This window comes from Chenopodium album, chromosome 22 (assembly GCF_948465745.1).
Source record: "Chenopodium album chromosome 22, dcCheAlbu1.1, whole genome shotgun sequence".
NCBI lineage: Eukaryota > Viridiplantae > Streptophyta > Magnoliopsida > Caryophyllales > Amaranthaceae > Chenopodium > Chenopodium album.
In genome coordinates this window covers 27,605,716-27,617,420 of record NC_137855.1, presented here as the reverse complement: position 1 = coordinate 27,617,420, position 11,705 = coordinate 27,605,716, and the positions used below count along the sequence as shown (strand labels likewise).

The following is an 11,705-nucleotide window of genomic DNA, read 5'->3' as shown; positions in this document are numbered from 1 at the left end:
CAAACAAACCCTAAAATAAAAACTTTGAAAATTAAAAAAAAAAAAAAAAAAAAAAAAAAAAAAAAAAAAACCATAATTCCCCCAAAACCATCAGTCCATCAGCCCCCCACCCAAACCACCCCCTCCACTAGCCCTCCCCCACCTCTTCCACCAGACCCCACCCGAAAACACCCCCCACGCAGCCTAAAAACCGCCCCCATTCCCCAACCACCACTCCCCACCTGCCGAAACACCTCCCCCTCCCTTCCCCCACCCACGAAACCCTCCCCCCTCCCTTCCCTCATCCCGTAAAAATGCCGTTTACCCGAAACCACCTCAATCCCTTCCTCGAAAAAACCCTCCATCACCACTCACTGGCACCCCTGAAACCTTCGTTTTCGTTGATGGGTTTTTGATTGGTGGCTGCAATTTAGGGGTTTTAGGGATGCGATTAAGGGTTACGGTGGTTGCGTGGGGTTTGGGTGATTTTGCTGGTTGCGTGGGGTGAAATTCGGTCACGAAACTCACTTGAAACCACTCCCTTAATTCTGAAATCACCTAAATCACCCCTGAATTTGCGAAACTCCTTCGGTGGTTGCGTTTTGGGGTTTCGATTCCTACAAACTTGGGGTTTCGGTGGTTGCTTGGGCCGTGGGGGAATAGGAAGGGGTTTCGGGAATATAATGGGGAGAAACGGCAACGCAAGGGGTGGGGGATAGGCGGCAGTTCGGAGAGAGGAAGGGTGGCGGTCTGGGTATGGTGGTGGGGGAAGGGGAGGGGACGGTGGGGGAGGGAGGTTGGCTGGGTTTTCTGACTTTTTGGTTTTTTTTTTTTATTTTTTTATTAATTTTTGGACCAATCAGAGTTTGCCACGTGTCAAGTGACTTGGTATAATAGGTCATTGACTTTTGTTGACCGGTTAGGGAATTGAAGAAAAAGAACACCCCCTAAAGTTCGGATTATTCCAGTATAATCCAAAGTTGAGATTATTCTACAAAAATTGATGAAAGTTGGGATTATTTTTTCTAATTTTTCCAATTGTAAATGCAAAGTGTACATTTTTAGATGTAAAAGTACGCATGAAACCATGAGTCCACGATTCCTTATAATACAAATTTTAAAATTCCACCATAAAAGCAGCATTAGATAGCCACCACCACTCCACCAGGGTCCAACTTTTCAAAGTCGGACTTATTTTCGGACATGGATTCAATATTTTTTAATGGAAATTTTAAAATTCCACCATAAAAGCAGCATTAGATAGCCACCACCACTCCACCAGGGTCCAACTTTTCAAAGTCGGACTTATTTTCGGACATGGATTCAATATTTTTTAATGGACTTGGATCGGACTATTTCCTTTAAATCGAGTCGTACTCATTATCATCCGTAGGTATGGGTGAGGATAGAGATAATTAGACTGTTAGGTTTCCTCAATAACAACATGACATACTCATTTGAAAAAGTAAAAAAAAAATCCTAAATATGCAATTAAAAATCATGCAGATGGCTTGTAGGCAACAAAACATAAAACAAGGATTAGCGAAATAATCATAGAAAACCAACACAATATCTCCATGTTCTGACTCACTGTAATAATGTGAAATTAAAATCATAATGCGCGGTATAGATCAGTGATTACAGAAGTTGGAAGTGAAAAAACTAGAAATTGTCCATAGATTGTAAAACTTCAGAATACAACAGTGTCTAGCATAGTACCCAATGTCTGAACTATGTTAGAGGACATCAAGTTCGAGACATGTTCTTCAAGATGCTTCTTGGCATCTTGTCTTCCCACATTAGCAATTGCAAGCTTCTCTGGGGACAACTCATCCTCCTCCTGAACAGCTTTGTTATATTTTATCGCAAGATTCAGCATTTCCTGCAAAATTTTGGAATGTCAGTAAGCAAATTTTAGAATACCTCGCACAGGTTATGTCATAATGTTAGGTAGCAAGAACGAAATGCTTGTGAAAACTTGGACAAGTGAGACATTCCAAATCCTGAATCCACCCTTTTTTTTTTTTTTTTTTGAAAACACATAATTCTCAATCAAGTTAAATCTTATTATCTATACTTATATATTAAAAAGCGTTCCTAAAATCGTTTATGTTCCACGTCATTCCCCTCTCATAGCATTGCGTCACATCATCACTTAATGACATGTCATTACCAATTAACAAATCATTCCAACTATTATTGTCTTATTGATAGTTTAATATTAAAAAGTATTTGATGGGTTTTGAACACTAGACCTTGAGGATACAAGATCAAACTCTTTACCATCTTAGCAAATAATAATTCATGTTATATATACAAATAAATATAAGTATAAATGACATGCACCAATTAAAAAGAAAACCTGACAAGCAATTTGAAAACAATTAAGAGGAATTAAATCAACATTTCTCAAACAATAGAGTATTAAAAATTTCTTTCTATACTATACTCTTTGTTAATTAGTAACATTATGTTTAACATTTACGCATTACATACATAATGGCCTAATGGATGATAATATATTTCATAAATAAACAATTTAATCAAAGTGGTAACCCGGTGCAACGCCCAAGCCGCACACTAGTTCAATATATGATTGGTTGAAAATTCAAACCACATTCTAATTTAAGCTCACTAAATGCCAACTGATGGTTGAACCCTACTAATACCTAAGAGATTGGAGGTGATATGCAAAACTCCCCTATCAAAAACATTTCTCCACTACTTCAGAATATATATATCACATTTTGAAACTAACTAGTTCATACTACATTTTGAAACATTTTTTTAATTTAAAGTGATGCTACTGTATTAAGTGAGCTTAAGGGTAATATGACGATAAATATTACACTCAGTTCTCACTAATTTGTGAACTCAAGGTAATATCACTAATATGATGATAAATACCACCATCAGCAGCCAATTTAGAATGGTGAGCAACTAGGGGCCACACTAGATGAGCTTAAAGGTGATGTTACTCCCACAAAAATGCCTAAAAGAAATTTGTATATGTAAGGTGGGATTTGACCAAAAAAAAAAAAAAAAATCCTAACTCAATGTCCTGTTAACAGAACAATTGATTCATTCTCTAACATTTTTTTTTTCCTAGAAAAAATATGCAATAAGTCATTTGACTTCTCCAGTAAGCTTTCACTTTGATGGGCATGATAATATTAGCTATTAGCCAGTTCAACTCTTGTAAGCTTTACTTTGAAAAGGCATAAAGAACATCAGTTGCACTATGTTTCGATAGAGAGAAATGAAGGAAATTGTCATCCCTTGTTTGGATAGTGTATTGAAAAAAATTGGAATGATCCATTTTTTTCCCCCTTAAATAAACCAAATCCTTTCAATTTTTGAAAAGATTTGAAAAGATCTAAGCTCACTCTCTCCTCTCTCCTTCATTTCCTTCCCCTTCTTTAGACTTTTCTCCCTTCCCTTTCCCTTCATAATTTCTATCCAACCATAGTGTTATGGATAACTTAAAATTGGTGAAGCTTGTTATTGAGCAATTGCTACATATCTTAAACTCAAAATTCCTACATACCTGGACAGTCTGTTCGTTGGTCTTAGAATGAGAATCAAATCTCTTAAGTGTCAATCCATCAGTCCATTTCTTTTTGTGAAGGTTCAGTAACATCTTCTCCTCAAGTTCGTTCTTCCTGTAGTTGATGGCTATGGAATAGTAATGTCTGTTCAGCCCATGGATCAATGCCTGGAAAGGACATATCAATCAGAGAGAGAACTATAATTGTCAAATGCAAAATATAAGTATCCATACAAAATCTAGTCCCCACTCACCTGAATAGATGGTTTATTAAGATGCCCAAGGTTGGATGTTGTCTGACGAGGCTCTTGACCAAGCATCATGGTCTGTGGGTTGATCAAACGGAAGGCATCAATAACAACCTTCCCCTTGACACTCTGTATTGGATCCACCACTACAGCAACAGCTCTTTGATTTAAAGCTTCAAAACTCTGCAGTCATTAAGCAAAAACAGAGCTTATTGAAAACTAGCCTTCTTATTGTTAATGAGATAGTTACAGATAAAGCACATACTAGAAAGCAGAGTTGATACAACTATTTAATTGTTTGAATGAAGTATTGACAAATGTCAACAGTAAATAAAGTTGCCAGAACTCAGAAGACTAACGGCACATAAAAGACACATATGTATATGCAGATTGGAGATTAGAGGGGAAACACTACTTCGATCCACCATAATCCAGACTAATTGGATTATAGACACCCAACAATCAACACTAGCAGGACCAAAAAATGGAGGAGAATCATGAGAGGACAACAAATTACTATCCCATGCATTGACAAATTCTTCCAAAGCCCATAAATGTATAACACTACCATCATCCAAAACAAATGACTAGCTCCTTACAACTGCTGTGAAATCACAGGGACTGGACCATGTTCAGAGGACATGTAGAGAAGCCAATAACTAGCAGCAAATGACCAATTAAAGCTAAAACAAAATTATTCAGACCTGTTGAGTGTTGATATCTACGCCAGAAAGCCAGCAACCAAATCCAGGATGCGAGTGGTACCATCCAACAACCATCTCTGGCCTGTAAAACAAGGAAAAAATATTTAACGCAGCTAATTCACAGAAAGAATGAAAAGCATACAGTGTCTACACAAAATAAATAAATTAATTAAATAAAATAAATAAATACAAAAAAAAAAAAAAAAAATTGAATACAGTAGCAAAGAACATAAACTGAAAAACACCACTTTCCTAATTGAATCAATGCTGTAATGTAATAAAGATATATGTTGCAAACAAATAATCCACCAAATAAAAGGAAAACAGGAAGTATCCCCAAAGGTAAGGTCCAAATAGCTAACAAAGTCAAGTTAAAGGATGTAACAAACAAGCTTATCGCACATGATATCATTTGTATACAAAGAGAAAAGAACCCATGTGTAATTGGAAGAAGAAAGGGTAAGTCCTGGAATTAAGTTGCAGCTGATGGGAGTAATAACCTATCCCTCAAGGCATGCTTGGATTATAGGTAAATGCCTGAAAGGGGTAATAAAATTCAGACAAGAGAAAATGAAGGTGATAAGAGGTAGTTGCAACTCTTGCATGGGAGATGAAGTGTTGAAAGTGTAATAAGAAAGGAGAGAGGAGGAAAGCACCCCCTTAATACATTACCTTTTAGGGCATGCTTGGATTGGGGGTAAAACATTAAGGGGGTAATAAAAGTCAAACTTGAAAAAACATAAGTAATTAGAGGTATTGTTGTAGGAGACATGGTGCTTCCAAATGAAATAAACTAGTTGTGCCATGAGGAAAAGAGAGAGATGGAGGAATTATTACTCTCATAATGAGGGTAATAGTTACCCACCCTCCCCCTAGTGTAACTATTACCCCCAAAATGAGGGTATTGATTCCTCTTTCTTCACCTCAAACCATACCATCACTACATAATCTTCTTACACTCACACCATCACTATCTCCTTCTTCCCTATTCTCACATTCATTTTGCTTAATTTGACTTTTATTACCCCCTTAATGTATTACACCCAATCCAAGCATGCCCTTAGGCTAAATATAGGTACAATTATAAGGTTAATATCATGAGTTGAATTATTACCAAGTGATTTATGGGGTATAGTTTTTTAGTGTTAACCTAGAGATTTGATGATTTAATTCAACCATCAAATTCCATTATGTGCTCTTGAACCAGCAACGATGAGAGAACACTGGTGAGAAAAGAACTGTGGTGGTGCAAGATAAAGGCAACTGCTAGGGAATAATGATGCTGTTGAGAGAAGAATGGGGGAGGCAAGAATGTTTGGGATTAACCCCTTATGAGAGAATGCCGTAATGTTCTAATGCATGTAAAAAGTATGAGCCCAAAAAATTAACCTCATTCCAAGTGTATCGTTTAGGTCCATAACAATTACCTAAGCAAGCCCTAATCCAAGCATGCCCAGAAAAGGCATATAAACTCCGATCTAGATGATAGGGAAAACTAACACAATATAGTAGCAAAACGTAAAAGTGTGCATTGTAATTCAATAATATGTGAAGTATGTAAGCAAGAATTAGGTCAAAGAGAAGACAATCGACGACTCTCTCTTCATTCTAAAGCACAAGAACACTAGAAGGTGGTATCAATTCTTCAATCTTGGTCAAAGTAAAGGAGACAACATTTCACCCGGAATGCAATAGCTAAAGGATTGCTTTAAGTTCCTTCTTTTTTTTTGTTTTTTTTTGTTTTGCGCTTAGTCAGCAATTAGATCATTAAAACAGTGAACCAGAAAATGTTAAAATGAAAGCTAGGGAGCATAACAACCCTCTAATAAACCCATGTCTTACTAAAAACATCCCGAGTATAAAAAGTTGAAATTCAATAAGAAGCAAAACCAGATGCTATTACTATCTCTCTTTAGCTTTTTCCCTCTACTTCAGGACAAAATACTTTAAAACGATTCGAAGAAATTAAGAAAGCACACTCATGAAATCTAGTAAAACAGAACACAATGTTTATGTTTCTCAACAGCACAAATAAATATAATCCATGAATAAAAGTAATATATATATATAACAAGTAGGTTACAACAATCAGCATTAAAACCTATCATACATAATTTGCACTTAGATAGTGAAGGAGAACCCACACCGAGAATAGACAAATCTAGCATAATTGAACAAAAACTTCGAGCACCACAAGTTTATATTTTAAGGATGAACATCATATTTTACAAATAATATCCATGATACAGTAGGTAACAGCAGAACAATCCACAAAAGTTAGAAATATTTTAGACCAGCAGAAAATTAACGACAAGAACCACTAAAATCTATCAGCAGAGTGGAACAATAATACTTGCTGCAAGGATTTCTAATATACACAACCATACAAAGTTTTAAAAATCATGCTGAACTAGAACCTTCTGAAAAAATTCCAAGTAGCTTCAACAATAATCCAAACCATCCCGATCATAGAACTAGACTTTTAAAGATATGGAGGCAATGCCATACCAGCCATATTATACTCTTTCTAGCTTAAAATTCTTAGCGAAATGCCAAAATCGTATTCCATTAACCTAACAGTCTAACACCTACTTGAGAAAATGAAAATGAACAACATTCTTCCCTTTCAACCTTCTGATTTGTATCATCAATCATTTTCAAGAAGGGATCTTCACAATTTTTTTCCCACCTCAAAACCATAGAGAGACCACAGAGATTGCATAAACTCCAAATTTATAGAATCCACGCCATCGTTGACATAAAATGTGAGTCACACTCCTACAGCCTTGTTTTATGTACCTTAGACCTATTCATCTCAAATATATTCAAAGTTTATATCCAATTTCAAAATATACAGGTTTGATTTGTTTCGAACAACAACAACAAAGCCTTAGTCCCAAAATGATTTGGGGTCGGCTAACGTGAATCGTCATAAGGAATCGTACGATAACATGAATTGTTTCGAAACAAGTCTACTAATTTCAAAACCCCAATTCTTTCAATAAGACTACTGTTGATAGAATAAAGAAGCAGATCTACTAAAATTAAACAACATTTAGAAAAATCTAGCACAATTCGAGACAAAAACCCTAAAAAAATCAAAACAAAAAAGAAAAGAATACCTTCCAGTTTGCTTAAGCATATCAAGCATGTTAGTCTGGAAAACATGGTCAACAGCTTCAACACTAACACCAGTACCACTCTGCGGCATAGCAAAAACATCAACAACCCTAACAGTATACTCATCCACAAATTCACCCAACATCAATCCCATTACTTCCATTGGAACACCAGCTCTACCTACAAATCCAATTCAAAATTAAAAATCCAAATTCATAAAATCCCAAATCAAACTTATAAAATTAAAATTAGGGTTTATAAAATCACCATGTTTGAGCATCTTAAGGAGAGCGAGGGAGGAGATGTAGACTTGTTCAGAAGTGTCGAGGGTTGGAGAATCGGGAGGTGGGTGGCCGAGTGCTCCTCCGGCGCCGGCGAACATTCTGGTGAGTCTATCCATCGTATTTTCTCTCTGGTTTACTGGAAATCAGGAGGTGGATGTGTTTCGATTTGTTTTTTAGAGAGGAGAAATGAGAGAGAGATCGGAATCGTGTTTTCTTTTTGTGCACGAAACTGGTAATACTCCGACTTCACTTAAATGGATACGTACATACAAAACTATACAAGTAGGGCCGTAATTGGTTCAAGAACCGAAAACCGGACCGATCAAGCTAGGATTGAACCGGATATAGCGGAAAAATCCGATCTAAAACCCAGGCCAGACCGATTTAGACCGATTTTAGAATTTTTATATTTAAAGAATTTTTGGAAATTTGGAAAAAAAATAGAGGAAAAACATTATTTTAACGTCTTTTTTTTTTTTGTATGTTTTGCACAAAAATCTCCTACGACTAATTTTTTTCAAGCTTTTAAGGATAATCTTAATCATTATTAAAAGTTTTATGTATAATTTTAAGCAAAAAACTAGTCTGGTCCAAGCCCGATTTTTATAGGGTGTTGGACCGGACCGAAAACCGGGAAAATAAATTTCTTGGCCCGAAGACTGGACCGGTTAGTTTGGTCCGGGGTCGGCTCGAACCGGTCCAGTCCATTTTCCCGGTCCGGACCAAATTTTTTAACACCCCTACATACAAGTAGAGGTGTCAAAATGAAGTGAGAGGTTTCGGCTCGTTAGGGCCCTTCTCCTTACTAAAATCAATACCTTTCACATTTTTGTTAACGAGTTCGGTGAAAGAGTTGAAGAGTCTCGCAAAGTTTCGTTAAACCTTGATCATATTCCTAATCCAAAATAATTCATTTCGTGTCTATAAACCCAAAATCATTCATTTCGTGTCCTTAAAATCTTTCATTTCGTGTCCAAATTATATAATGTCCAAACCAGATTATTTTGCTCCATAATCTAGGTCCAATTATTGTTTATTTAGATGAGGCTTGAAAAGAGCTTTCCAACAATATTTTATAAGCCCAAATCCGACTAATAACAAATAAGTTGTGGCAAAAATACGGCAAATTTTAAGATGCACCATGGTGCACCTATTTCTAGGTGCACCACGCCTATACTTTTGAACAATTAGTAAAAAATATGAACAATTGCAAATTTTGAACATGTAGTAAAAACATCTGAACATCACAAAATTTGAACATTTAGTTAAAAAATCCGAACAATTGCAATGCATCATGTCTATACTTTTGAACATTTAGTAAAAGAAATCTGAACAATCAAGAATTTTGAACATTTAGTTAAAAAAATCTGAACATCAAAAATTTTGAACATCTAGTAAAAAAATCTGAACAATCGCAATGCACCACGCCTATAGTTTTGAACTTTTAGTAAAAAAAATATGAACAATAACAAATTTTGAACATTTAGTAAAAAAATCTGAACAATCGCAAATTTTGAATTATTACGAGTCAGACAAATTTTGAGCTGACTCGTAATAATTCAATAGTTTTGTAATAGAAACTGAACATTCAATGTATACAAAATGAACATTTCTTGATAAAATATGAACATAAAAATTGCATGTTTATGTTCAAGTTTTGTGACGTGTTCATATTCTTTTTACTAAATGTTCATTTTTTGTAGAATGTTCAACTGTTTTTACTAAATGTTCAAAAGTATAGTCGTGGTGCACCTATTTCTAGGTGCACCATGGTGCACATAATACTAATTGCAAAAATACCAAACCAAACCCAAAATGAGCCTAGGTTCACCTTATCTACGACCCAATAATTATATGATGGTCCAAATGTCATAACTCCTAATCCTAAATCTACTAAGACTCTTTTAAAAGTTTGTAGAAGGTTCTAGTTAGAAGGTTCTAGTTTATCTTTTCCAAAAAGATAAAGATCAAAGAGTTTGACATAGAATAATACTTCTCTTTTGATAATCCTCATCCTATTCAAATTCAAAGACGTTCGGATATATTTGACGATCATAATTCTATTGGAAATCAAACTCCGAATAAATTATAGGAAATTTTGAATTTTGGTACCTCGAAAATGACCCTAATTGAATTTTCGCACCCATTTAAAACTTTTTATTTTTATTTTGGTGCCCATGATATGAAATAACCAAGGAAAGACAAGTAAAAGGGAAAAGCTTTCAAACAAGCACAAATTTCAATGCAATAAATAAGGCAAACCTATCTCAAAATCACTAAGATAAATGAAATAGGAGTCTTAATCAAAGCTAACACCAAGTAAAGCTAGGATTAAGGTGTAACCACAAAGATACAAGGTAGCAATCACAAAGAAAGCAAGATAATTACAATGATTATGGTAGAGAGAGAAAGTCTCTTTGATTACAAAATCAAGCAAAGTTCAACAAAATTTAAAATGCAAAAACGTCTTAAGACAACTTAAATAGTTCGCACAAACTGACATAAAAACGGGAAAAGGTTCGGCTGAACTCTGGGTAAGTTCGGTCGAACTTGTGGGTAGGTTCGGTCGAACTTTTAGAGTTCGACCACTCCTGTAAAGATGCTAAAATCAGGTCTAAAACTACCTGGAAAGTTCGGTCGAACATGCTTTGGTTCGGTCAAACTCCTCTGCTCCTGGACAGCTCAACTTCAAACGTTCATAACTTCTTCGTTTCTTCTCAAATTTGGCATATAACCAGTTGTTGGAAAGCTCTTAAACTCTACTTTCACCTCCAACTTGAATCACCTAAAAATTCCTTGTAACGAAGGAGATATGGCTGAATGAAGTAGTTGCGTCATATATTGATAAGCTTCTTCCCTCTAATCCTCGTTCCCATTCTTTATCTTCAACAATCAATTGTGAAATCAAGACAAAAGGATTATTTTATTCACCTAAGTCGCGTCATAACATAGAGAAGTTATCCAAAAGTAGAATGGAGCCATGAATGCCACCAAATGGAACATATAGTCGCACAACTCGTAGTTTTCAATGATGCTCCCGCATCAAACCCTCTCTCTTGAAAAGGAATTGACCTCAATCCTAGAGATGACATAAAACTCAAACCAAACCTTGGATAATGACTTCATTATTAAAAGCAATAAATCCTACTTGGCTTTACAAAACACATTCAACCGAAGTATCTACCCGGATCAAACACCAAGATGACGAACTTGAGCAAAATGAGGAGTAAAATCAAGTGAACCATTGTGCAGAGCAATAAGAGAACAATAATATCACCACTCACATTTGTAGACACCTACTTTTGGCTTCTTGTCCCGAAAAGGAAGTGCGATGATGTTACAAAAACCCGTTCTTCATGCTAGATCAAAATTGAATTGTTTATGGACTACGAAAAGTATTATGAAGTAAGTTAAAACCCATATTTGAGACCAAGTTATGTTAGAGCCTTGCCGGATTACTAATTAGGCCTAAAACGTGTTCATACATGTTTTGTAACACCCCAATAATGCTCTCTTTAAACCTGTGAATACACTGAACAAAATTCAAGAGAATTACTGGCGTGTTACCGCCACGTGTTCAAATGTTAAGGCTATATCAGAATTTAGCAGCGAAAAACTAAATCAGTTATAAATAAATTTCAAAACCAACGAATAAAACCAAATTAAGTGCTACAAGTTGGAACCGTTAATGCCCTTATTCAAAATCCAAGCTAGTAGAAGTAGAACAAAAATAAAACCGAGTTTAAAATAAATTCAAACCTATGAAAAGAAATAAACTGCGAACAATAAACAACTCTCCACTCAAAGATCCCACAACCCTGAT

The 11,705-nt window shown here is 35.6% G+C and overlaps 1 protein-coding gene across 1 annotated transcript; it reads right to left on the bottom strand.

Moving 5' to 3' along the window:
* Nucleotides 1-1,533: 1,533 nt before the first annotated feature.
* LOC145604746 (26S proteasome non-ATPase regulatory subunit 14 homolog) lies at nucleotides 1,534-8,105 on the bottom strand. The gene is made up of 6 exons (XM_081660684.1): nucleotides 7,866-8,105; nucleotides 7,601-7,778; nucleotides 4,479-4,560; nucleotides 3,781-3,957; nucleotides 3,527-3,694; nucleotides 1,534-1,861 (listed from the first exon to the last, which is right to left on the bottom strand). The coding sequence occupies exons 1-6, from the start codon at nucleotides 7,996-7,998 to the stop codon at nucleotides 1,670-1,672; spliced, it is 930 nt and encodes a 309-aa protein (XP_081516810.1). The 5' UTR covers nucleotides 7,999-8,105; the 3' UTR covers nucleotides 1,534-1,669.
* Nucleotides 8,106-11,705: the final 3,600 nt, after the last annotated feature.

Bases quoted from the DNA above. Each gene is read 5' to 3' on its own strand.
- LOC145604746 (XM_081660684.1), bottom strand. From the start codon at position 7,998: ATGGATAGACTCACCAGAATGTTCGCCGGCGCCGGAGGAGCACTCGGC. The intron at 3,958-4,478 runs GTCTGAATAATT...TAATGACTGCAG, and splicing joins TAGATATCAACACTCAACAG to AGTTTTGAAGCTTTAAATCA. The intron at 3,695-3,780 runs GTGAGTGGGGAC...TGTCCTTTCCAG, and splicing joins TTAATAAACCATCTATTCAG to GCATTGATCCATGGGCTGAA.